Source organism: Halichoerus grypus, chromosome 8 (genome assembly GCF_964656455.1).
Source record: "Halichoerus grypus chromosome 8, mHalGry1.hap1.1, whole genome shotgun sequence".
In the NCBI taxonomy this organism is placed as follows: Eukaryota; Metazoa; Chordata; class Mammalia; order Carnivora; family Phocidae; genus Halichoerus; species Halichoerus grypus.
This window is the reverse complement of record NC_135719.1, coordinates 125,992,421-126,019,212: the sequence shown is the minus strand read 5'-3', so window position 1 is coordinate 126,019,212 and position 26,792 is coordinate 125,992,421. Positions and strand designations below refer to the sequence as shown.

Below are 26,792 nucleotides of genomic sequence, written 5' to 3'. Positions count from 1 at the left end.
CACTGCCTCGTAGTACCCTTTCTCCAGAAGGAAACTGACTTCGGAGGTACTTTCGTGGTCCGTGTGGAAAACAAAAACATAGGGACTGGACAGTCAGCTGCTGCCTCTTTGGTTTTTTCAAGACATATTTGTTCCCGCTTCTTGAGAGCTGTGTTCAGTGAGAGTTTACAGCTCTACTCAGCTCCCAGTTCTTCGGTCTGTCCCCTGGCAGGTGCTCAGTCATGTTGGCTAGTTGGACAGATGAATGGATGAGCACTGGTAGAAAAACCTTATCTACACAAAGCTGGCAATATCACACAGGTCTGCCCGTGAGGGTCCATGTTCTTTCTACAAACCACATTGGATTCAGAGGGGTAAGGGAAAAAAGCGTTTACAGGGGAGAAGGTAGGGAGAAGGTAGGATGGCTGGCTATTTCTTCAGCACCTACTACGTACTGGGTATCTAATAGCACGTATCTTTTTCATTTAACCCAAGAAACTTCACAACAAAGACAAAAATGAGAAACTCTGATGGTCCACACCCTGCCTAAGGTCACACAGGCAACTGGCAGAAGAGCTGGCCCTCCTAAGCCAGTTCTGATTCCAGAACCTGAGCTCACCTCCCATCTCCCGTGAAATGTCGGTATGACGCTAGTCAACACGGAAGCCTATATTCTCACCCATTCAAATTCTCTCATGAATTTTCTAGGACACCTCAAGGGTAAAAATCAGAGACCGGCAGCCCAAGTCAGTACAAGATTAACTCAAAGAGATGGGAGGATGCTGCCCCAGGAGGGTGGTGCCCGCAACTTTCCCGTGCCACTCACAAAAACGAGACCCAGGCCATGAATGAAAATGATTAAAAATCATCGCTAACTGGTTTGACTTGGTTTATGTCCTAGCATTTGTATTAGTTTTATCATCCTCAACAAAATATTAGTCATGGGCAAAATACACAATACACAGTCAAACCAGTCCAGTCTTTACTCTTCAGAAACTTATTCTTCAAAAATTGTTTTTAAAGTGGAATTAGGTTCTCGTCATTTTGACAGAACCCATAGCAGGATTTCCCAACATTGCCTGAAAAGGTCACCAGCCCCGACCCCATTGTGATCCTTACAGGTCTGGGATCCGTCCTGAGTACCTGTATTTTCATATGTAGGCTATCCTTATCACCCATCAAGGGAGCTTGGGTGACAGTTTGGGCAGGGGTGTCCTAACGGCTTCCATGTGGCTCTGTTCCCAGACATTTTCCACTCTGCAGCCAGTGATATTTGCAAAATGTGATTGGATTATGTCCCTCCTCTACTAAAACCCTGCAGTGATGTCCCCTTGCTTTTAAATTAGGTAAAAACCTAAACATACCCACAAAGTTCTGCACCAGGGGTCATCTGCCCCTGGTTAACTATTTGCTCCCTGAGACCCTGCCACCCTGGCCTCCTTTCGATCTTTCAAATGTCCAAAGTGGGGCGCCTGGGTGGCTCAGTCATTTAAGTGTCTGCCTTCGACTCAGCTCAGGTCATGATCCCAGGGTCCTGGGATGGAGCCCCACCTCAGGCTTCCTGCTCAGCGGGGAGTCTGTTTGTGCTCATGTGCATGCTCTCTTGCTCTCTCTCTCTCAAATAAATAAATAAAATCTTAAAAAAAAAAAAATGTCCACAGCACCTTCACGCCCAAGGACCACAGGGATTTTGCACCAGCTTCCTCTGACCAGACTAGAATGCCTTTCTTACTCCATTTCACCAAGTAAATGCAGACATCCTTCAGGCCAGAGCTCAATCCACACTTGGTCAAGGAACCTTTCTCTGGTGTCTCATTTGAGGTTAGCTGCACACAGGTAGTTTTATACTTGCATGATTATTCAATTAACATCTGTCTCCCCAACCGGATTGTAAGTTCCAGGAGGGCAGGGCTCACATTTATCTCTAGAGCCTAGCACGTAATACTAATCAGTAAAATGTATGGAGCTTTTCATGGAGGATCTCAATCCTCTAAACAATCCCAGAAAGAGAGGTACAGGTGTCACATTGTCCCAGTTTTACAGACGATGAAAGTGAGGTGCAGAAAAGTGAAGTGACTTGCCCAGGTCACTCAGCTGTAAGCAGCCGAGCTTGAGGTTAAACACACAGTAGTTCTGAATACAGAGCCATTGACTCTCATCACTATGGTTCACTTCACCCCAAAGAAGGCATTTAACAAAAACGTGATGAATACAATGATGAAAAGGCAGGCTGGGGTACTCAGTGCTCATATCCTATTTTCTTGTTGCCCTTTCTGCAAACCCAAGGGTGACATCTAAACACTGTTGCAGCATCAGTGGTCATGAGTACTTCCAGAGCAAATGTCACAGTCAAAAACATATCAGTGCTGCCTGAGTGGTTTGGGGAACAGGAAAAAGCCATTCTGTGTGTAATGCATTACTTGTCATTCTTGCTGACTATGCATTTGGCAGGGCAAAAAGAAACCCAGAATACCATCAGGCTGCATCTAAGAGGGTAAGATTTCCACACTTAATCCCTTGCACAGCACAACACATGTATTATGTTGGCTCTAAGATCCACAGAACCACTATCCCCATCACCAAACACAATGGGGCATTCAACAAAGCCCCGAGTCACCACTGAGTCAGAACCACGGCACGTAGCAGCCCTCCTAAATGCTGTGTGGCCATGAAGATGCCCAGACCATCAAATGAGGACCCTGGGGCTTCCACAAAAGGCAGGGAGCTCTGTGTTAACACCACGGTGAGGCTTTTGGTCCTAATGGAACAGAGACAGACCACTGGTCCCCATCTGAATCCTTTGCTAGGGTCCCAGGCACCTCATCCTCCTGTCCCTGGCGATTGGTAAGGTGGACGCTGTTCTTCTTGATAGGAGGCAACAACCTCAGCAAACAGGTTCTCACTCACCCAACCCCCTCCTCTGCCCACTCCTCCCCTAGGGCATACCTGCCATTCAGACAAACATGAGCCCACTCCACGCCAGGGTTGGGCCATTCCTGGGCCATTGCCTCATTCCTTTCCCTTGGGCACGGTCACCAGATCAGGGCCGGGCATGTCTCTGGGATTTCAGGGCTCCCAGGAGCTGGCTCCCTGGCGCCAAGGGTAAAAAATGTCCCCTAACTTGGTGGACAGCTTTCCCTGCCACAGAGCCCCTGGGCTTGAAGTCTTACTTCAAATGTGACCTAATGGGCTCACCTTGCTCCTCAAGGAATTCACACCTATGTTGCGTACATTTAAAAACAAACCCCTCACCTTTCCTCCTTTCCATCTCAGCAGTCCTGGAAGACATCGTCACTCTAATACGGGGGCTCAGGCTCTGGGGTCAGAGAGATCCGAGTTCAAACCCCAGCTCTACCCGTTATTACATGTCTGACTGTGGGAAGTGGATTTAACCTCCTTGTGCCTGTTTCCTAATCCACAAAAGGAAGATACCATTATCTAGTTATACTATCTAGCTCTCGCGGTTGTTCTAGGGTCTAAATGAGCTCCTTTGAATGGACTGTGGGGCAGAAAGTTTCGCACCGAGGGGGCGCAGCAGGCGCAGTTCTCCCCCTGCCCCCTCTCACAGTAATGGCGGACGCGGGAGGCTACCAGGCCTCAGAGGCCTGGTCTGTTTAGGGCAGTGGGACAAACCACCCTCCCCGGGTCTCCTCGTCTTCCCTCTCCAGCTCCTTCCTTCTTGCGGCCCTTTCTCAGTTCTCTCAGTCAGCCCTGACCCTGCCCTCTCACACACACTCTGTCCCCGACCTTCCCAAGCCCTCCTTGGAGCCCACTTTGAGTGGGCGACTGTGAGCTCTCCTCCACCTCCCTGCGCCATGCACTCAGGTGCACATTCCTCAGCGCTGCGTTGGCCACAAAGCCCCTGCGGGGGGACCTCCAAGGAGTCAGCCCTCTCAGAGGGAGGAAGGAAGTCCAAACTCCTCAGCCTGCTGTTCTTGGCTTTCTTCACCTACTTTCAACTACCTTTCCAGGCCCATCTCCGCCCACTTCCTGCTGTGTTCCTGATACTCCAGCCAGATTGGACTTGGACGAGTCACGATTCCCGTCTCTTCATGGTCTAGTTTCTACCTTTATGCAAGCAGCTTCCTTGCTTGGAAAGGGCTCCCTCTTTTAAAAATCTTTCAGAGCCCATCTCAACATCAGTTCCTTTACTGGGTTTTCTTTGATCGTCCTGGTGAGGAGAGATCTCCTTGCCCTAAACTCCTCTAATCCTTTGGTGTCCTGCCATTTTTCTGACACTAGTCTGATGCCTGGTAAACAGAGCAGGGGCTCGCTCAATAAATGGGTGTTGAATGAATAGGGTTCAGCTAACTGGCATGTCAGGAACACATCACTCCCCTTCCAGATTAGCCATGAGCCTTGACCTGGGGAAAGAGGTTGCTGGAAATTCAAATGCAGACAAGTTCTCAGGGAAAGTTTGCTACTTAAAACCAAACTAAACCAAACCAAGCCAAACAAAACAAAAAAACATGATTGAAGGCCCTTCTAAAATCAGAGCCACGTGAAAGATACATTGGGGTTCAATCTAGATTTTCACACACTTAAAGCCCATCAACCCACGTGAGCGATCTTAAAGCACACAGCACGAAGCCACCCCCACAAGGGTATTTTTATATCATGAGTGACGAGATGCACGTGTAAACCTACACATCTCTATGTACTCTAGCAATGGTCTTACGATCTAAAAATTAATCTGAAGCTAAGGTTCACAGAGTACCACAGTTGAGGAAAAGTTAAACTACACAGGGGCGCCTGCGTGGCTCAGTCGTTAAGCATCTGCCTTCGGCTCAAGTCATGATCCCAGGGTCCTGGGATCCAGCCCCATGTCGGCCTCCCTGCTCAGCTGGAAGCCTGCTTCTCCCTCTCCCTCTGCCTGCCTGCCTGTCTGCCTACTTGTATCTCTATCTCTCGCTGTCAAATAAATAAATAAATAAAATCTTTTCAAAAAAAAAGTTAAACTACACAGACAAATGTCAGAAAATGTTACTACACAAAGGGTCATTTAAGTCCATGCAGAATTTATGGGCACTAAAATGTGCTAAAAATGAAGTAAGCCCAATTTCCATCCCATACCTAAATATGCCCACACGCTTCTGGGGCTGCGTGGCTCGACACGGGTGTCTTAGGCATCAGCAGCATGGCCACCGTCAGGGAGGCCACCACTGAAGCTTTGTCTCCCAGACCACGTACACGTGGGGAATTATGTGCAACACGCAGAGGTGACTTTAACACTCACTGCCCGTCCCCAGTGTGTACTGGTGTGCGCTGTTAAACACCACAAAAATGGTTCTATTGAAGCACACGTTTGCACATTCCAATATGTCACTTAGACATCTGTTTACACCTACATCTGGGTAAAATGATGTAAACAGGGTCCCAAACGTAAGGTACTAGGCCAGAGTAAAGGCACTCTGCAGGAAAGCCACCTTTGGACCCGGCATTGAGTCTGTGGATGCCCCAGAAAGAAGCAAGGAGAATGGGGTGGGTGCCGGGACACTGAAACACTGAAACTGACCACCAGTTGAATTATGAGAGTGAGCCGCCCGCCACCTAGGAATGCCAGGGAGCTCCTAGGAAATGCCATGGTAAGCAATAATGTACACGCAGAGCCCACTCATAAGACTGTATTTTTGAAATCCCCAAACCCAAGCCTTTAGCTTCCTTTGAAAAGGCCAAATCAGGATTAAGGACGGAGGAGACCTTCAGGAACAAAAACAATCCCATTGATTTAGGAGGAAATCACTCACCAAGGGGGTTTTATGGATTTAAAAAGCTGAGCTGAGGTCTCTAAGAACTTAGGAAGCAAGGTCACAGTGGTCACAGCTAGTCAACTCCAGACTTCCTCAGGGTTCCCTCCCCATTCACAGGGTCTGTCCTCAAATCTATGACTCTGCTGGGGGCTTCTACTACCTGGACACTGTCGGACTTCTTCAGTCCTTTGGGGGAAAAGAGGTTAGGGAAATGCAGGAAGCAGCAGGCACAGAAATTAGGACAGCCTGCTTCTTAGGGAAGAAACAGTAATAGCAGCTGCTAGTGGCCCTCACCGTGCCCGAGTCACCATGGCACTACTAAGCCATACACACACATGCAAGCACAATCTTTTAATCCCTGTTCTAGAATTGAGCATTCAGGGGCGCCGGGTGGCTCAGTCGGTTAAGCATCTGCCTTCGGCTCAGGTCATAATCCCAGCGTCCTGGGAGCAAGCCCCCCATCAGGCTCTCTGCTCAGCAGGGAGCCTGCTTCTCCCTCTCCCTCTGCCTGCCACTCTGCCTCCTTGTGCTCTCTCTCTGTCAAGTAAATAAACTCTTTAAAGAAAATTTTAAAAATTGAGCATTCAGTGGGGAAAAAAAAATTTGAGGAAATAACATTTGAGTAGTTTATCCAAGGTCATATAACAATAAGTGATAAGGCTGGACTTCAAACTCTGTACTAGAGTCCGTACCCTAACGCTTAGGTTAAAGGATCAGGTCTTGGCTATTAGCTAGACTAAAAGGAAGAGCACTAATGCATAACGAGCACCTATTATGTGTTAAGCAGTGTGCTAAATGATTTTTCACGTGTTATTTCATTTAATCCCTATGACAACCCCCTAAAGTTGGCATCATCATGTCTAACTTGGTTTTTATAGATGAGAAAACATCTCTAATTTGCCCAAGGTCACTCAGCTTCTAACAGCAAGACTGAGATTCAAACCCATGGCTAGCTGACTCCAAATCCAATAAGCAGGGTGAATGTCACAGAAGTGAGTGCCTTCAAACACCTGACAATTCCTCCAGTCTTATATGATCCATTCTGTAAATCAAGCACCTCCCTCTAGGTCTAGCTGTTGGAGATGAGAGGTACCTCCAGCCATAGTCTATTTTGTTTACTACTTAGATCCTATGTGATTTCTTATTCTTATGTGATGCTTAGTTTTGGATTTTTTTCCACATAGGGTGGTGGTGTCTCCCCAGATAGATGGTTAGCACCTTGAGGAGAGGGCCGTTGATTAACATTGCCTTTGTGACTCTTCCCCACACAGCACCCAGCACAATGCCAAGGGCAGAGATGGTGCTTGGGAAATATCTTCTAAATAAAGAGAGAACTCAGAACTGTGCAGCTGGGACCTAACTCAAGTATCTGCAGCTAACAGGCTGGGCACAGTAGCGATTAGCTATATTCTGAGAGCTTACCACCACAAGAAAGCAGAAGTGAGAAGGAATGACACAGAGAAGACCTCAAATTTAGGGCTCTGAAGATCAGATATGGAGGCCATTGGAATATGGGACTTCCCACCGTCAAAGCTACACTCAGTATTGATTGAGCACCAAATGGTTGTACTAAAAAGAAAGGGAGGAGACAAAGAGCTCTCATCACCAAGCTTATAAGCTATCTAATGTACCTTGATCTTGACCTACAGCCTTGGTGCTGGGTTTCCTCCTCATCTTTGGGGGGGTGCAATGTAACTGAAGAGCAGAGGTACCCTCGGCTGTAAATAGAGAAGATGCTAAGTTTAGGGGAGGGGTCTGAGTTCTACCGGGAACTTTTTTTTTTTTTTGACAAAGAGCTTTATTTCTTTTTTTAGCTGAGCCCCGTATCTGTGCCTGCTTTCAGTCATCAACTCCGGAGGCTCTTGGTATACACACTCCTCCTTTACGGGGTTGGGGTTCCTCTTGAAATTGTCCTCCTGGTGACATCTGCAAAGGGTCAGTCTAGATCTCTATGAGAGCAGACATGAAGCCTCCTCTGCCTCCCTTTTCACTAAGGGCCCACGTCACTGCTGACTTCACCACTCAAAAGTCCCTCTGCTGACACCGCTGATGGTCACTGACCCCAGGCTCACAGAACTTCCCCATGACTCAGCTGCAAAAGAGGAAAAACGAGGGGGCATCTTTTGAACCACCAGGCCAGCCAGAGCGGTGGAGCACAGACCTCACTTTCTCCCAGTTTTTCACACTGGAAGTAGGCAATGTGCACAGCTCCATTCAGGTGCTTTGGCGCTTCGCACCCACTCGCACACAGCAGCCGACGGGTGGTGGTAAACGGCCCAGAACACATGCGATGTCACATGCTGTCATCCCTAAAAGGAGTTCATATGATGACAAATGCTCCTACCCCTCCCACATTTTCTTCTAAGTCTGGTTGGACTTTCCGAGTGACAGACAGCCCTCCCCTACTGATTTTCAGGGGTGAAGCTCAGACCCAGGTGATTACTCACAGGACAGGCCCTGGAAGAATTATTGTTTTGTGGGTTGCCATGTAAGACCCAGTTCCTCTTCCTATAGGGTGTGCCTCCAGAAACAGACAGAGTGGGTCCAAAGCAGCTTTTTCCTAGGAAGGCAACTTCACAAGTTAACTAACCCTGCCTCGTGATCCTGAGGAGAAATCTAGAAAGAGAAAGAAATCTAAGCCTCGCACGAGAAAAACAATTAGCCACCCATATCTCACACCGACCCAAGGAAGCAGCACCATCAGACCTTGCCCGATGATTTAGGGAGTTACTCAGGGACCTACTTACACAAGAACATCTCCTAATATCCTGCTCTGAAGATGCCTCCCCTCCTACTCGGCTTGATAGTTCCACCATTAGTCACTCCATTAGTTGCTGCCTTTCAGTTTCATCTCTCCTCCCTTAAATGTGAACGCAGGGATCTTTTCTTTCCCATTCACTGCTTCTCCCTTAGCACTCAGAATGCCGCTTAGAACAAAGTAGATGCTCACTAAACATTTGTGCAATAAAAAAATAAAGGTTGTGCTGCACTGTCTCAAAAAAAACCATAGCTCCCGAGAGCAGACTGTAGAGGTAAGAGCACTGAGTTCTAGAAGCAGAGCGTGTGGCCAAGGCTGTACTTCCTGAGACGGACAGGCCAAAAGGAGGAGAGCCTCATTCACTGGCTCCCATTTGTCATATTACCTGCTATCAACTGGGGAGACGTGGGGAGCCTGGCTAGAGGGAATGCAATCCAGAACAAGCAGGATTCAAGAAGACAGAGGATGGCCAGGGACCTCTGTGGGTTATTTGCAAGGGACAGAGATCTGGCCCAGGGTGGGGGCACCCTAGGAAAGGCCATGGGTTTTGGGGGAGCAGCATGAGAATACAGGACTAGCCATTCCTGGGGCAGATAATGGGGTACCCTCTTCCCTGAGGAGAAGGAGGAACACTGGAGAGAGAAAAGGCAATGTCTTCACAAGGACAGCCCAAGCCCCACCAGTCCCCATTTGTCACCACTGATCACTGCCACTAACTGTAAGGGGCGTGGGGGGAAATGTGGTAAGGCCAAGACCACCAGGCCCTCAGAAGACAGCTTCTCACTCCGGGCCCTGTCTCCTGACAGTGAGGACCAAATCAGCTCTGTGTTGTGCCACCACTGAAGAAAGGAGCCATCCTAGGCAGAGACGGAAACCTGCTTTGTGCCAACCGTTGGCAAAAGCCCCTTCTGGGAATCAAAAGGAATCAGAACGTTCTGCAGGATTCCTGGCACTGCAGAATGGATCAGCTCAAGAGGCTCAAATTAGCAGAAATACTCCAGAACCCAGAAGCTCTGGGGCTCCTACAGCCAGAGTGGCCAGAGCTCATTTGGAAATGAAGAGCTGGCTCTAAAGGCAAGAACGCCAAGCTCTACGAATGGAGGCTGTGGTCCTCAAGCCAAGAGCACTCCAACGTTGCACTTCACAAAGGAGATAGGACGTGAGTTGTGCACAGGAAAGCCGTTTTATTCCTTGAGTGTCATTGAGCAAGTCCAGAGTCGGTTTTTCTTAAAGGCACTTAAGAGCCTCTGTTTGTACAACACATAATCTGAGCAGCAAGACAACCCAGTGAGGTCAGAGCAGGATGCCCAAAGTCCAGGTGAAATGACACCGCCCTATGAGGGGCGTGCTCTGTTCCCTATTCCCTGAGTCTAAGCAACTTGCTGAATTCAGAGCAGTGAAGTAAACATCGGGACTTCTGATGCTCCCATTCCCAGGCCCGCTCTCTTCCCGCAGAACCTCGCTGAGCCGCGACAAGGCTCACGTCCCACGAAGACACGGTCTGAGACTCCAGATGACCCAAGGCCTGATGGAATCCTTTGCAGTGCGTTTGTTATATAACTAAGGAACGTGGCTGGGTCATCATTAAATGGCTAACATATTTACTCGGTATCTGTTATCAAAGTTCTTTCTGGACAGTGAATCCGAAGGCAGTCCATTGGGAGGAGAGAGCATTAACGTCTCCTTCAGTCCCTCTAAACAAACCTCCAGCCAATGATCTGGGCTCTGGGACCCAACTTCCTCTCCCCCCACAACAGCCTGAGAAGCGAACACTAGCAAGGAGGGAGGTCTTACTCCACGAACAGCGAGGGTGGTTGAGATGCCTGCCTCAAGACCACACAGCAGGCCAGGGGCTGAGACTGTCTTCTCGGGACCGGGATGGTGACACTCCAGTGACACTCAGGACATGGAGGTGGTGAGGGCTTAGAGGAAGTCGCTCCAGAAAGCTCCAGAAACCCGAGAGCCCTGATCTGTACGGGTCCCGCCCCCCTCAGGCAGCACCGGAAGAGAGAAGCTTTTATAACCACCCGCTGCTCTTCCTGACCACCTGCTTCAAAGGCTTCAGGAACTGAGGATATGGGAGGAGGGGATTTTCTCCAGGGGCCTAGTTACACTGAAAAGGTGGAAAAGATTAGTAAGAGAGTTAAGTCAAGCCGCATTCTTCCCTTACCCCCACTCCCCTCCTCCTGAGGCCACAGCTGACATGTTATTAGATGATAATCACAGAAAATGCTCTGGAATCTTCCCTCGGCAATGAGAGGATAACGCCCCACGGCTGAAGTGTGAAAGCGAGAGCACCAGACATCCATCTTCCCACCCAAATACCCTCACTCGCAGCCGTGCCCCAGGGGTGCCGCCTCCTGGCCCGTGTACTGCGAGCAAGGTCTTGCGGGGGGCTGACCTCCCCGTAGGAGGCTGGAGGTGCTCTCACCAGCTGAGAGACTGGGCGCAGACGGGGCTGCTTCAGTTCCCCCACCTATGGCACTGGGGAGGGGGATCTGCCGGCATAAACTTCGGGGACAGCAGCGATGAAGGAAAGGACCTGAAATCTAAAGATGCCACAAAGAGTGTGGTAAGGAGGGAGAAGGCAGGTGTGCGCTCAGTAACAGTCTATGGAGGGCTTCATTCCAAGAGCTCTCACACTCTCCCTCACTTAACTCCAGTGGCAACCCTGGGAGGCAGACTTTCCTGCGACAGATCACAAAGCTGGTGCCCGAAGAGGGCAGGTGTCCAGCTGGACGCTCCAAACACAGCGGCCAGCAGCGCTGGGTCCCGCCTCCACGGCTTTCACCCCAGGAGTTCTCAAACTTCAGGGGGCGTCAGAATCCCTGACAGAGAATCAAAAACACAGATTCCTGAGCCCCACTCAGAGACGCTGATTCCTTGGTTCTGCCCTGGCGCCCAGGAATCTGCATTTTTAACAACCCGCGCCGCCCCGCCCCCCCTTGGGGGTTCTGCGGCTGGAGGTGCATGGCCCACACTTCACAGTGGCTCTCCGCTGCCCTCAGCAAAAGAAGTCAGAGACAGTTCTCCGCTGTTGTCTTCCCTACGTGTCCTAGGCAGGGCTGGTGGGATAGAGAGGGATCTGTATTCCTGCCGAGCTCCTCAGGAGAGAAGAAGTGGTCCTCTGAGTGAGCTCATTGAGTGGTTCCACAAACATGTCCAGCTACTGAACTGGAAGCCCAGGGCAAAGGTCTGAGGAGGCACAGATCGCTTCAGGGGCAGCCACCACCCCAAACAAACAGCCCATTGGAATGGGTCCTGCCCACTTCTCAGAATAGATGGACACCACCAATAGCCTCGTGTACAGAGAGCTGCCTCCAGAGCCATCAGAGGACACCCAGCCATGCCAACACAGTAATTTGGGGCAGAAAGCTGGAATTTCCAGGGGAGAGGAGGAGGGGAAAATGAAGAAAAAAGAAACAACTCCTAACTTTGCTCCACCTTCATGCCCACCCGCCCCCCTCCCCGGGAGCCAGCAGAGCTGTCCAATGAAGCAGTCTCCTGGAAACGAAAGGGACTTGTGTTCACCTCCTCTCTAGAAAAGGAATCAGGCAGGATCCAAAGCAAACACTGCTCCATTACGAGGTTCTGAGACACACTAATTCCAAAAAGATGGCAAGCAAGTAGAGCCCAGCCCTGCCTCCCATCTCCCCTACAGCACAAACATGGCACAGCTATTATCCGCCCTCATGCCCAAGCAAGGCCTCATCTTGAACCGTGGGGTGCTGAGAAGCTGAGCTAATGTTTTTGCACAGCATAAAAAAGGAAAGATGCCTGGAATGAGGTCAGAAAGCAGAAGAGGTAAGGTGGACAGCCAGAGCCTGCAGGAAGGCCTCCCACCTCGAGATGACTCAGTAAAGAAAAAGGCCCTTAGTCCTTCAGAACCAAGAGAAGAAAGATGCTCCATTGGGTTAAGTTCAGGAATGGTGCTGGACAGAAGTCAGGAGACAGAGAACAAAGAAGAGGAAACACCAGCTGTCACATTAACCGTATGGTTCTTTATCATCCTTGATGGGGTTCCAACCCTTAACCTGCGATCCACACGGGGCTGTTTGATGTTGGGGATGGGGGGGAGCTGAAGTCAAGGAAAGGACATCCTGTTAACAGCATTGCTGGAAAAAGATCAAGAACCAGCCAGTAGAAAGCAGCTGTGTCTACCTAAGAGGCCTGGACAGCCCACCTCCTTCAGTAGAACCTTAGGTTTGTGAGACTAAGGACTGATGTGTGGGGGTAGGGGGTAGGGGGTTGAGCCAGTATCCGTGTTACCCCAGAGACTCGAAAGTCTTCATCACAGACAACAGGTGTCATCACTGCATGCTGGGAAAGTAACACCACCTCCCAGCACCTATATACAGCTTTTAGGTTGAGAAGCTCTCAAGTGGGACTTGTCCCATTATGATACTGCCTGGAAACTTCCCAGAATGGCCCACCCTCCCTAGTCACCCAACTCCTGGGCACTCTACCCATGAAGAATCAGCTCATAAAAATCACCTCAGGGAAGCTGTCCTGCTTGCTCCCCATTGTGCTCACACTGGGGTAATGTCCTCCCACATGCTGTGACCTGTAAGCCCCCACGCACGTACATGGTGGTATTATGAGCCTTTAAGTGTTGGCCTCTCCTTCTAGATCAGGAGCCCCCTGCACACAGGAGCAATTACATTTATTGATGGTGGTACTGATGGCATCTGTTCTTCATTTAGCACTTTTTTATCTGAAAATTCTGTGAGCTAAGTAAGATCCCTCCATTTGTTTCACTTAATCCTCTTCTTTACCTTTTGCAATAGCCAATATTATCTCCTGCTTACAAAAGAAGAAATCAAAATGTAGGAAACCCAATGGACTTGACTGAAGGAACACAGCAGAGCTAAAGATGGTGTTCTCAACCACCCTGGGTCTAGCACAGTTCAAGGCACACAGTAAGGACTACATAGCTCTTTCCATTGAAGGAATAAGATTAAATCACATCAGAAAGACAAATCCAGGTATGACAGTTCCTTCCTCCAATGACCTGAGCTCTCAACTAAGTAGTCACCTTAATTCTTGTGTATTAACTTGTCCATCCATTTGTAAGCATGTTATGCCCAGAGCCCTGCTCTGAGATATAGGAGAGGTGTGTTAGTCAAATTTCTAATCCTCTGGCAAGTCTCCCATTTAGCTGAAAGAGGAGGAGGAGAAAGAGGTGGAAAAGGACAGGAGAAAAGATAAGGAAGAGGGGGAAACACAAACATCCAGAAAACAAAGGCCAGTATCCCAGTGAACTCAGCAAGCACGCAGAAGGCCCAGAATGCACTCCTCCAAGCACAGAGACTGATGAGTTGATGACAGAAGGTGAGCAGGCACCCAGCCAGAAGGAAACACCTCACAAGCACTGGATCTTTGTGTGTGTGTGTGTGTGTGTGTGTGTGTGTGTGGTAAAATACACATAGCATAAATCTTAACCATTTTAACCATTTTTTTTTTTAAGATTTTATTTATTTGCGAGAGAGAAAATGAGAGACAGAGAGCATGAGAGGGAGGAGGGTCAGAGGGAGAAGCAGACTCCCTGCCGAGCAGGGAGCCCGATGCGGGACTCGATCCTGGGACTCCAGGATCATGACCTGAGCCAAAGGCAGACGCTTAACCAACTGAGCCACCCAGGCGCCCCATTTTAACCATTTTTAACTGTATGGTTTAGTGGTATCAAGTACATCCATATTGCTATGCAACCATCACCTCCACCCATCTCCAGAGTATTTTTCATCTTCCCAAACTGAAACTCTATACCCATCAAACAGTAACTCCCTATTCTTTCCTCCCCTAGTCCCAGGCAACCACCATCCTACTTTCTGTCTCTATGAATTTGAATACTCTTTGTACCTGCAGTATAATCAAAATATATTTGCTCTTTGTCCCTGGTTCCTGGCACAGAGCTCTAAAAGCCCTTGGAATCTCATGAGTGGTAGGAGACTTTTATTACTCACAAGGAATCCTTTTCCAATCACACCTGAATTTATGCTACTGAAGTGACTCAGAGCAAGGACTGTAGATGGCCTTAGGATGGGCTAATCTCCAGAAAATTACGTGATTAGAGTTTGGGAACTTTCAGCCTCATCCTCCCCCCGACCTCTGAAAAGGCAAGGGGAGCTAGAAATTGAGCTCTATAAAAACACATGAGCAAGGAAATTCGGTGAGCTTTCTGGTCAGTGAACACATCACATCAGTGCTGGGAGAGTGGTATGCCCAGAGAGGCCCCCACATCTCTTCCATTTGGCTGTTCCTGAGTTGTGTCCTTTATAATAACGAGTAAAGTAAGTGGCCTTACCAGTAAATAAAATGTTTACCTGAGTTCTGTGAGCCATTCTAGCAAATTATAGAACCTGAGTAGGGGTCATGGGAACCGTCAATTTATAACCAGTCAGTGAGAAGTGTGGCTGGCCCCCAAGACTTGCAAATGGCATCTTAAGTGGGGGCAGTCTTGTGGAACTGAGCCCTCAACTTGGGGGTTGGTCTGCATTTAACTCCAAGTAGTCAGTGTCAGAATTAAATTGAATTGTAGGACATTCAGCTGGTGTTAAAGAATTGGAGAATTAGTTGGTGTCAGAAAAAAATACACATCAATACCTCATATAAGTGGAATCATATAGTATCTCTGCTTTTGTGAACTACCTTATTTCACTTAGCATAATGTCTTCAAGGTTGATCCATGTGTAGCATGGGTCAGAATTTCCTTTCAAGGCTGAATAATATTTCATTTCATGTGTATATCACATTTTGTTTATCCATTCATCTGTAGATGGGCACTTGGGTTGCTTTCTCCTTTACGGCTATTGTGAATAAAGTTGCTATAAACATGGGCAAACAAATATCTGGTTTAACCTCCTGCTTTCAGTTCTTTTGGGTAAATAGCCAGAAGCAGAATTGCTGGATCATATAGTAATTCTATTTCTAATTTTCTGAGGAACTGCCATACTGTCTTCCATATGACTGCGCCATTTTACATTCCCATCAGCAACACACAAGGGTTCCAATTTTTCCACATCCTTCCCTACACTTGTTTCTTTTTTCCCTGAGGATGAGCATCTTCTCATGTGCTTATTGACCATTTGTATATCTTTTTTGGAGAAATACCTGTTCAAGTCCTTTGCTCATTTTTAAATTAGGTGGATTTTTTTATTGTTCAGCTGTTATATATTATATACATATAATTAATACATATATATTAATTATATATCCTGGATATCAACCCTTAATAGATATAGGACTTGAAAATATTTTCTCCCATTCCACGAGTTGCCTTCTCACTCTATTGATGGTGTCCTCTGATGCACAGAAGTGTTTTATTTTGATGTAGTCCAATGAATCTCTTTTTTTCTTTTATTGCCCATGCTTTCAGTATCACAACCAAGAAATCACTGTCATCATTACCAAATCCTACATCACTAAGCATTTTCCCTATGCTTTCTTCTTACAGAGTTACAGTTTTACCAACACCATTTGTTGAAAAGGCTAGTGATAATCATGTGTCAATGTAGGCTCATCAACTGTAACAAATGTACCACTGTGGTTTATAGTTTTCTCAACACCATTTGTTGAAAAGACTGGTTATCATGATGTGTCAGTGTAGGTCCAACAACTGTAACAAATCCACCACTCTGGTGGGGGATGCTGACAATGGCGGAAGCTGTGCGTGCTGAGGAGTGGGGTAAGGGTGGGGAGAAATCTCTGTACCTTCAACTTAATTTTGGTGCAAACCTAAAACTGCTCTAAAAAATACCTTTTTTTTTTTTTTTTTTTTTTTTTTTAAGGAAAAGGTTTCCATTGGCCTTGGCACTCTTATTGAAATCATTTGACCACATATGCGAGGGTTTACCTCTGGGCTCTCTATTCCATTGGTCTATATGTTTGTCTTTAGGCAATACCATACTGTCATGATTACTACGGCTTTGTTATTAGTTTTAAAATCAAGAAGCATGAGACCTCCAACTTTGTTGTTCTTTTCCAAAACTGTTTTGGCGATTCAGTGTCCTTTAAATTTCCACATGAATTTTTCTATTTTCCATTTTTCTATTTCTGCGAATAACATCATTGGGATTTTGATGGGGATGGCACTGAATCTGTAGATTGTTTTTGGTAGTATTTCCATCTTAACAATATTAAGTCTTCCAATCCACAAACACAAGATGTCTTTTTCATGTATTTATGACTTCTTTAATTTCCCTCAGCAATGTTTTTTAGTTTTCAGTTTATGTCTTTCACCTTTTTGGTTAAAATTTATTCCTGGATATTTTGTTTTCGATGCTGCTGTAACTGGAATTGTTTTCTTAATTTCCTTTTGGGATTGTTCATTGTTAGTGTACAAAGATACAATTAGGTTAAAGTGTTGCAAATTCAGTTTACAGAAAGGAACTGGTTATCGGGAGTACAGCATGGGGGAGGACGGAGGGAGAAGGAAAAGGTAAGTAAAAATTCCATGAAATCTCCTACCATTTTGAATGGGGCTTTTTCTTGGTTGGGTGTTTGCCTGGTTGCTGTCTATCTTTGAGTAATCTCCAGAAATCCTATAAAGAAGTTATTTTAGCTGGTTTTTAGTTTGCTTAACATTTCTGTGAGGGGCAAGGGTCTGAAGCTTCCTGACCCACCATCTTGCTGACATACTCTTCGAGGCCTAAGGCTGATTCCCCAAGCAGTGAGTGTATCTTTAAGGAGAGAATTAAGAGGCCAGACTGGTGGGAACAAGAGACAGACTGGATAGAAAGAAATGGAGAAGAGTAGGGATCTTAGCATGCTAACCCAAAGACTTAGACTTGATTCCATGGAATTGCCAGCCACCTGCAATTGCTGCCAAAGGAACAAAGATAGAAGTCAGGCCAGGCCAACCTGAGCCTCCTCCAGTGGCCTGAGCTAAAGGTCAAAGAAATAAAAGGAATAGGAGGGAGCATCAGCATGGTTCCACATCACATTCCACCAGGGCGTGCCTCCCCACCCCCGGGGTGGGAGTATATTTCAAAAATCTTAAATGAATCCAAATTATGAGCCCCACCCCCAGCCCAGCCTCTTCCCTCAATCTGAAGGGTGAGTGGCTGAGCTCCCAATTGCTTCCCCGGGCACACTGGACCAGCAAACACATAATAAATCTCTCCCGACAAGAACGTGGCTCCAAGCAAGAGGCTGCCTTCCCAAGGCCTGCTGTTCCCCTTTCCTAGTGATTTCAAAAACTGATCACTAGTCTCCCCTGGGAAGCCAGGTAAAAAGATAGGAGCCCGCGCCCCACCCCTAGAGAGTCCAGTTAAGGAAGTCCACCTGGGGCCCAGGCATCTGTATTTTTACCCAGCCCCTAGGGTGAGGCAAATGATCACCATTTTTGGCTTGGAGCACTAGTCTGGTGTCCTCCCCAGAGCTGCTAGCCTTCGAGCTCATTTCTCTTGGCCTGCATCTTGGGCAGGGGCTTTCCGACTGACAAAGGAGAACTGGAATTCACTTCCACTTCACTTTCCCCAGAAGTCTCAAACTGAAGTTTTATCTGATCCACAGTTTCAAAAGGATGGAATATAATTAAACACACACACACACACACACACCTATGAATTAGTCATCAGCACTTAATAAACAGATTTCATAAGGCAGACACAGAAAGACAAACATTGTATGATTCCGCTTATATGACGTACCTAGCAGAGGCGAATTCATAGAAACAGAGAGTAGAAGAGAGGTAACTAGGGGCTGGAGGAAGGGGGATAGGAGGAGTTATTATTTGAGGGGTACACAGTTGTTGAGGGTATATAAAAAGTTTTGGGTATAGATAGTGGTAATGCTTACATAACATTGTAAAAGTATTTAATGCCATTGAATTGTACACTTATGAATGGTTAAAATGATATTATGTCTCTTCTACCAGAATAATAATAATAATAATAATAAAAACAGACTTCATCTAAAAATCTAGATCTCTGGTTTCTCCTTAAGGAAAAAAAATGAGCTCTGGCAACACTGGGTCATGCTTTATATACCAATAGCTGGCAGCAGCCGATGCAGCTGCTTTGGATGGGAAATGGACTCTCACGTTTTGTCGTGACCCCACCACACCCCAATGTCATTTTGACTGTCACATTTATAAGACCTGCCTGGCACCCAGGAGCACTTGAAGGTGTGGTCCCAGCTCCACCCCACTGCATGTCATCACCACTGGCCTCCTCCCCTCCCAGCCCTGGCCTATTCCTGTCTTCCAGTGCATAAGGGGAGGCCAGGAAGTGGTCAGCCACGTGGGCAGGCACTCTGTGTGCTTTAAGTAACAAGAACAATCACTAGAAGAGAACAAGAGTTTGCCTTCACCTCCCCCAACTTCAATCAGACCTTGAAAGGCCTCTAACATTAGAAAATCCAGAACGATAAGCTTAGACTTTAACACATGACCATGGCAAATGACCATGATTGGGAACAAGAGTAGGCTGACCACCCACCTCCTGACCCTGACCCCTGAGTCAGTCTCAGACACCCAGCCTCTCTGGTATTACCACACGATCAGCCGGTCCAGCAAACACCACGTCCTCAAGACTGGACTCTGTTTCCTAGCACCCATCTTTATCTGCTAGAATCTATTTCCAAACGCGTAAATATGATGTGGTTCAGGACATGCTCCTCCAAATTATGGCACCCAGAATATTTTAAGCTGAGGGAGTTTCAGAAAAGAGCAGATGGGGAAAGTCACTCTGACCTCCTCCTGCTCGCTCTTCTTCCCTGAAACACACCTTAAACCTTCCTGTAAGAGGTACTCCTCCCATACCTGGAGCAAAGGAGCACCCTTACCTCTCAAGACAAAAGGGTACCAAGGGGGCACCTGGGTGGCTCAGCCGTTAAGCGTCTGCCTTCGGCTCAGGTCATGATCCCAGCGTCCTGAGATCGAGCCCCGCATCAGGCTCCCTGCTCAGCGGGAAGCCTGCTTCTCCCTCTCCTACTCCCCCTGCTTGTGTTCCCTCTCTCGCTGTGTCTCTGTCAAATAAATAAATAAAATCTTAAAAAAAAAAAAAAAAAAAGGATATCAAGGAGAATCATAACAGACCTTACTCAGTTTCCTCAGTTTGCTACACTAATTTCATACTCCTAACCTGTCATAGTCCTCCACGATGGTGCACTTTTCATCAAGTCTAGCCTAAAAGCACACAGGTCTAAGTGTTTCTTCATTTCCTTAGGAAGGCTCCCATATCATGTAATACTTATATAAACTTGGATGATTTTCTCCTGATTACCTGTCTTTATCAGTTTAATTTTTAAACCCAACTAAGGCCCCTAAGAGGGTCAAGGAAAACTCCCCCCCCCAACCTGCTAAATAACATCATTGTTCTAGATCTGCGCTGTCCAACCTGGCTATTGAACACATCTCACCATTCCTGGGAAATGTGGCGAGGCTATAAGTGTCAAATACATGCCAATTTTCAAAGACGCAGTATGAAAAAAGAATGGAAAATAGCTTATTAGTGATTTTATTATATAGATTACATGTTGAAAGACTATTTTGGATATATCGGGTTAAATAAAATATACTAGTAAAACTAGTTTCACCTGCTCTTTCTACTTTTTAAAAAATTTACATTTCACCTGTTTTTAATGTAGCTAGTAGGAAATTTAGTTGTGCATGTGGCTGGCCTTAAGTTTCTATTGGGTGGTGCTATTTCTGAAAGTCCAAACAGCGTGGCCACTACACACCTGATTCTGTAAGATGACTGCACTAGACAGGTAAGTCCATCCTTATCCACAGGGGATATATTCCAAGACCCTCACAGGATGCCTGAAACTGCAGATGGTACTGAACCCTGTCTGTACTACATGTTTCTCTATACCTACCTAACTATGATAAAGTTCAATTTGTAAATTAGGCACACTAAGAGATCAGCAATAACTTGTAATAAAATAGAACCACTGTAACAATATACTGTAATAAAAGTTATGTGAATGTCACCTCTCTCTCAAACTATCTTATTGTACCATGCTCACCCTTCTTACAATGATGTTCGATGATAACACACCTATGTGATAAGATGAAGCAAGGGGAATGATGTGGCATTACGACATCGTGTTAGGCTATGGATGACCCTCCTATAGGTTAGGAGGACCATCTGTTTCCAGGTTGACTGCAGGGGACTAAAACCATGGAAAGTGAAACAGGGATAAGGGGAGACTCCTATATTTTCATAACTTGAAAAGCAAACATTCTCTCCTACTCTTTCTGGTAGGCACTGCCCAGGGGTCCTTGAGGAAGTCCCTCCCCACCTTAGTGCTGTAGGCTCCTCACAGGGGCTGGAACTGACTTGGTCCCTTCGAGCTCCCACATCTCTCCCGTCCAGTGCCACCAAGCTATCACCAGACTCTAAGACAGGGCTTTCTTCCAATCCTTCCATTATAACATCGTCCACATCACTCAAAACCCCACATGGGTAATTTCCCTGGAAGCCATAGAACAAGTGTTGCCAAATGTCAGGCTGTCACCACCTGTGTAACTGGCCAGAGACAAAGGGAAGAGGCTCTGTTGCAATCCTAAGACTCCTTCCCTTTCTCACCCCAGCTGAGGATTCACTGGTTTCTTCTTCCCAAAGACCAGACAGAGCCCCACCTTCTTATGACTCTTGCTAGGCTCGAAGAGGCAGAATCCACCCTTTAGCAGTTCACAACACAGTGGGTGGGGAGACGGTACTAACGCCAGGCACTTCAAAACAGAAGACAGGTACAGAGGTTCTCAGATTCTGGAGAAAACTGCTGGGTACTTTATCACCACCACCAACCAGACACAAGGGGCAAAATTCCAACCTCACAATCCTGCCCTCCCCCTTTTTAAAAATATATGCTTTAGGGGCGCCTGGGTGGCTCAGTCAGTTAAGCGTCCGACTCTTGATCTCAGCTCAGGTTGTGATCTCAGGGTCGTGAGTTCAAGCCCTGCCTTGGACTCCACGCCCAGCGTGGAGCCTACTTTTAAAAAACCAATTAATTAATGAAAAAAATTAAAAAATTAATTTAAAAATTTAATTCTAAAATAAAAAATATATGCTTTATCCACATGACAACTCAGTATTGGCTTATTGACATGGGCTTTTGGAGGTGGAGTTGCGTTCAAATCTCCCTTCTACCGCTTAGTAGCTGTAGGACCCTGGATAAGTTTGCTACATTTATCTGGGTCTCAATTTCCTCCCCCATAACAACAGGGACAATTCCACCTACCTCATAGAGTTGAAAAATTAAATAATAGGTAAGAAAGTGCCTTGCACGTAATAGGTGTTTGGTAGATATTAGCTTCCTTCCCCTTCAATTTTTCTAAGCAATTGGGCAAAGAAGATACTAAAAATCTCATGGAGAACCGAAAATAAATCCTTTATACGCTGATCTAGGCTTTTGTTTATTTGTTTGTTTATCGGAATCCTAGTGCCTGGTACAGTTTTAAAATCTGGTATGGGAACTCTGCAAAGGCGGGGATTATCTTTGTAGCCCTAGCCCAGTGCCTGGCAAATGGGAAGCACTAGGTGAATGTTTGTTGAATGAATGAATGAATGAATGACGAATTTGATGCAAGCAGGGCTGGTGCACGTGTGGAGTACGCGTAAGAGGCACGAGAAGAGGGAGGTCAGAATTATCAGCGTACAGAGTTTAGCTGATCAGTGTGAGGTTTGCAGGCCAACAAGAATTATTCTGTGGAACAGCATCTGAAGTCTGTTTAGACAGCTCTGGGGAGCCTTTTTTCCTAAGCGGCAAAGCTCTTAATACTACTCTAATACTATCTCTCCTCCATTCAGCCGTGCCTTACTCAGAAAGAAAGGTAAAACGCATGCCAAGAACCAAACATAGATAGTCATCCTGACGGTGAGGAAGCATTACCAACTCAGTTTTTCACACATTTTTTCTAGCGTTAAGACGAAAAGATCAAACTGAATAGATGGCTCCGTGATACAAATATATGCTGTCAGAGTGTTTTTAAATGTAAAATTCTTAGCATTTCCTGACCTTGGTGGGGAGTGGGGGTGAGGAATGAGTAAATAGTCTTATTAAACTTTAAAGATTTATCTGGTGTCAAGTTCCCTCACAGGTGTGTGAGGAGGGGTCTGAAAACCTATTAGTTTATGCTTTATGGTTTACAAAAACATTTTGGATTCTCGGATCTCACCAGGCCACCCGAGGGGCTTCTCCCACAAAGCGATCCTGCTCTCCCCAAAACAATGGGTTTGAGATTGCACTGAGTCCCGTTCTGCTGCTCATAGGGAGATTTAACCCTTGGGAAGTTGGAAAGGTCCTGCCCTTCACCTCCCAGCTTTACCCTCCTATAAGGGAAAAAGTAAGAACTAAGGGTTACTGGTCATGTGTTAAATAAAATAAAATGAAAACAACTGCAGGTGCTTGGGAAGAAGTGGGACCTGGAGGCAGTGGTCTAGATAGAGAAGGACCCCATAAATACTTGTTTCAAGTATTTGGAGAAGGCAGTCATAATGATGAGAGAACAGAAGGCAAGCTGAGGACAAAGCAGAAGCTGACACCCCAACACCCCTCCCCCCATGGGATCTATGTGACGTTCCTCAGGCACTCCTGGCTGCCCCAAAGGAAAAACAAATAGTTAACTTAGAGTGATCACATTCCTACAAGACATGAGTCTCCCTCAGTTTACAAATGTCTTAGCAATCTACAAGAACAAAGCATTCCTACAATAACCTAGCTTCCAGAGGGAAATAGATACAATTAAATGCCCTTATAACCTGCAGCCCATTGACAGATGATTGAAGTGGGCAGAGTGTAATGTTCCTCCAGGAAGTTCCCAACTATCTTAATGCTAATGCCTTACTAGTGGGGTAAACAACCTTAACCTGACAATGGCAAGGCCTCTGGTATCCTGTGAGTCTTCTTTAACATACAAAAATCCTTTTGAAACCTCCCTTTTCCTTACCTCCCCCAACCCCATAGTATATAATCAGCCACCCCTCACAACCCCGGGGCAGCAGCTCTTTCTGCCCACGGGTCCTGTCCCTGTGCTTCCATAAACTACCATTTTGCGCCAAAGACGTTTCAAGAATTCTTGCTTGGTTGTCGGCTCCGGACTCTACCCCACTGAACCTCACCTATATTCCAAAATCCCGTCAGTAACATGCCCAACGTTTGGGTCATAACCTCACTGAGATGCAAAGAGATCCTCCTTCCAAAAAGAAAGAAAGAAAAGGGATCGAGATGGGAGCTTTCCACGCCTTTCCAAAAAGGTTTCTAGGCCTTGGAAATTCAGCACGAGATTTCTATTCCATCCTGCTAGGCTTGGCTCTACTCCCCAGGGAAGCAGTTTGGCCCAGAGCACTGTTTCCACTGTCCTCACTTCAGCTGTGTATAAAAGAAGGTAAGCACGGGGCCAGGGGCCAAACACCACCAAGCCAGCGCTCAGTGGTTCTATGTTAGTACAGGACATACTGCATTCTAGGAAAGCTGGTGAGTCAGGCTAAAAATATCCATCAAATTCTGACCATCCCAGAATAATCTGATGCCCATGGGCTGCTCCCTGAGAAAGAACAGCTTTCCTGAAATCACAGGTCTAAGCCAGTGGACTTGATGTGGGAAACAAAGGTAGAAGGAAAATTATTAAGTTTCCTCACTACCTACAGCCCATTGACAAGTCCTTGGAACAGGCAGAGTGACATTCCTCTAGGGACTCAGCTGCCTCGATGTTAATACTTTGCTAAGGGCAAAAGGCAATTCTAGTCTGACCCCCCCCTTCCCCCAGGATCCTGTAAGTCTACTTTAACGTATAAAAATTCCTTTGGAAACTTCCTTTATCTCTAAACCCCCCCCCAAGATACATGTTGGCAATCATCCCCCAAGCTTATGGCCCACTGATATACATCTGAGGGGTCTCATGACTAAGGGTTTACTAGACAGTAATTGACCTTTTCCCAACAGTAGCTAGCCCTCTCAAGGTCCTGGAAACCTTGCTTCCAAAATTCTTTAGTGACTTAACGCTACCCCTAACCCCCTCCCAACTTGAAAGTATATAACGGGCCACTCCTCATGACCCCATTGCAGCTCCTTCTACCCACGGGTCCTGTCCCCGGGCTTTCATAAAATCACCTTTTTGCACCAAAGACGTCTCAAGAATTCTTTCTTGGCCGTTGGCTTCGAACCCTAATAACGTCTTTCCTATATCAGACTGACGGGGTCAGGAAGGAGATCATAAACCCGAGGACATTCCAGAAGCATGCTTTCTGCTGGGGGAGGAGAAACTGTCGGTGAAGGAAAAGGTCTCCTTCTGTTCCCCTAACCTCTTACAGGGCCATCCAGTCACAATCCCTCACTCCCGCCCAGCCATGAAGTCCCCCAGGGTCACAAACACTGCTGAGGTCAGAAAACCACAGGCTCCCACACACTTAGGCGCCCTCAGGTACAACCCAACACAGTGAGCTTCCCAATGATATGATGCCCATTCCTCTGAACACCCGCCAACTCCTTGACCCACCTGATTGCCAAAGACAGCTATGGCACAGGCCGTTGAGACCTCATTAGCCCCGAACCAGACAGAAGCAATGCGGGAGGGCATGCCCAGGATGAAGACCTGGGCCACAGAGCAGATGATCTGGCCTAGGACGGTGACTGGGAAGAGATGTGGCTTCAGGCTCCCCAACTTCACCCAGGCCCCCAGGCAGTTGAGAGCAGAGCCGGTGAGGGCGATGGTGCGCAGGCCGAATTTCTCCAGCAGCCAGGCCACGGGCAGGATGAGAGGGATGTAGGTCAGCATGTAACACATGGACAGCCAGTCGATGGCAAAGGCACTGACCCCGTAGAAGTTCATGAAGATGTTATTGATGGAGCCGTACTGGATCCACTGGAAGGCATTGCACATGGAGTAGCAGCTGAACAGCAGGACCACCACCCAGCGGCGCTTGCTCACCTTGATCACGCTACGGTCCTCGGGGCACGAGCTCCCGGGGTAGGCCAAGCCACCGGGTTCGGCCAAGGTTCTGGGGTGGGCAGAACTGCTTGAGTGGGCCGACACGCTGGGGTGAATGGAGACGCTGGGGTGGGCCGACACGCTCGGGTGGGCCGACACGCTGGGGTGAATGGAGACGCTGGGGTGGGCCGACACGCTCGGGTGGGCCGACACGCTGGGGTGAATGGAGACGCTGGGGTGAAGGGAGACGCTGGGGTGGGCCGACACGCTGGGGTGGGCCGAGGCGCTGGGATCCGCGCGCAGGGCAGGCTCCTGCGCAGGGCTGCCATCGTGCTCCTGTTGGTTGGGCTCTTCATTCACCATGACCACAGCCTCTCCTGGAGCCCGAGACAGGTGCTGAGGACCCCGGCAGTCTTAAGGGACAGTGGCCTCGGCTGCTCCCTTAGAGCTGACAGGGCACTCGCCCAGGCCCACCCCAGAAGACACGGAGATCCGAGCCTGCGTAAAAACTGCGAGCCGAACTCCCGTCACTCACCCCCAAGCTTCTGTTCCCACTTTTCCTTGGTGTCTTTTCCCACCGACCGCTGTCCCCCAGGCCGGCCGCAGCACCTCAGCCCGGTGCTGGCTACGGGTGCCTTGAGTCCTCCCCAGGGGTTCAGGCCAAGTTCAGTCCCTCGGTCCGGGAGAAAAGTTCGCGCCTAGCACGGAGCCTGTAGGTGGGACTCGGTTCCGCTCCGGGGTGGCTTGGGGCCCCGCCCCCTCGGGCGCACGTGACCGCCCCACCCCCGTCCAGCCGGGCTTCCCCCACCCTCCTGCTCCCCCCTTCCCTCCCGCCTTCTCGAGCCGGGCTGGTCCGGCTGCGCAGTTGTTTCGCCACAGCTTGCGGGGTGCATTCCTCCCCCACGCCCCGGGTGCCATGGAAACCGCCGGGTTAACCCCCACCCTCCGCACTGCCCCTCAGATTCATTTGCCTCTCCCAGGGGACCCCGCAGGAAAAAAAATCCCCGAAGCTCTGCAGAGGTAATCCCACAGCTAGCGTCTCCTCGGTGCGGGTCCCCATCCCCTGCGCGTGGGCACCGATGCCCGGCGCTTCCGGAGTGCTCTGGGGAAATCCAAGAGGGCTTCCCGACTTTTTACCAATTGGCTGAGCTCCCAGATCCTTGCTGAACTTTCGGTATAAAGAGATTTGTAGATTTCTCGGTCTGGTTGCGCTCCTCGGGGAAACGGGAATTGCAGGAAACTCGTTTTATTGTTGCTTTGCCTGCGGACGTGGTCATTTAATGGGGAACTCAGATGTGAACCTGTGAGGCAGGCCTCTTCTTTCCTGTCGGTCCCTGCGCAGCTTCCTAGGCGAGCACCTGCGGGTGGAGGGCAGCCTCCGGGAGTTTGGAGAGTTCGGTGGCGGCGTTGTGGGATGGAATACCCAGCG

At 47.9% G+C, this 26,792-nt stretch overlaps 1 protein-coding gene across 1 annotated transcript in view; it reads right to left on the bottom strand.

The window, feature by feature from the left end:
• FLVCR2 (FLVCR choline and putative heme transporter 2) overlaps positions 1–26,096 on the bottom strand; it is a 53,601-nt gene extending 27,505 nt beyond the window's left edge. The window contains exon 1 of the mRNA XM_036108618.2: positions 24,932–26,096. Within this exon, the coding sequence (XP_035964511.1) occupies positions 24,932–25,726 (795 nt within the window). The 5' untranslated portion in view covers positions 25,727–26,096. The remainder of the gene's footprint in view (positions 1–24,931) is intronic.
• Between the last annotated feature and the right edge of the window lie 696 nt (positions 26,097–26,792).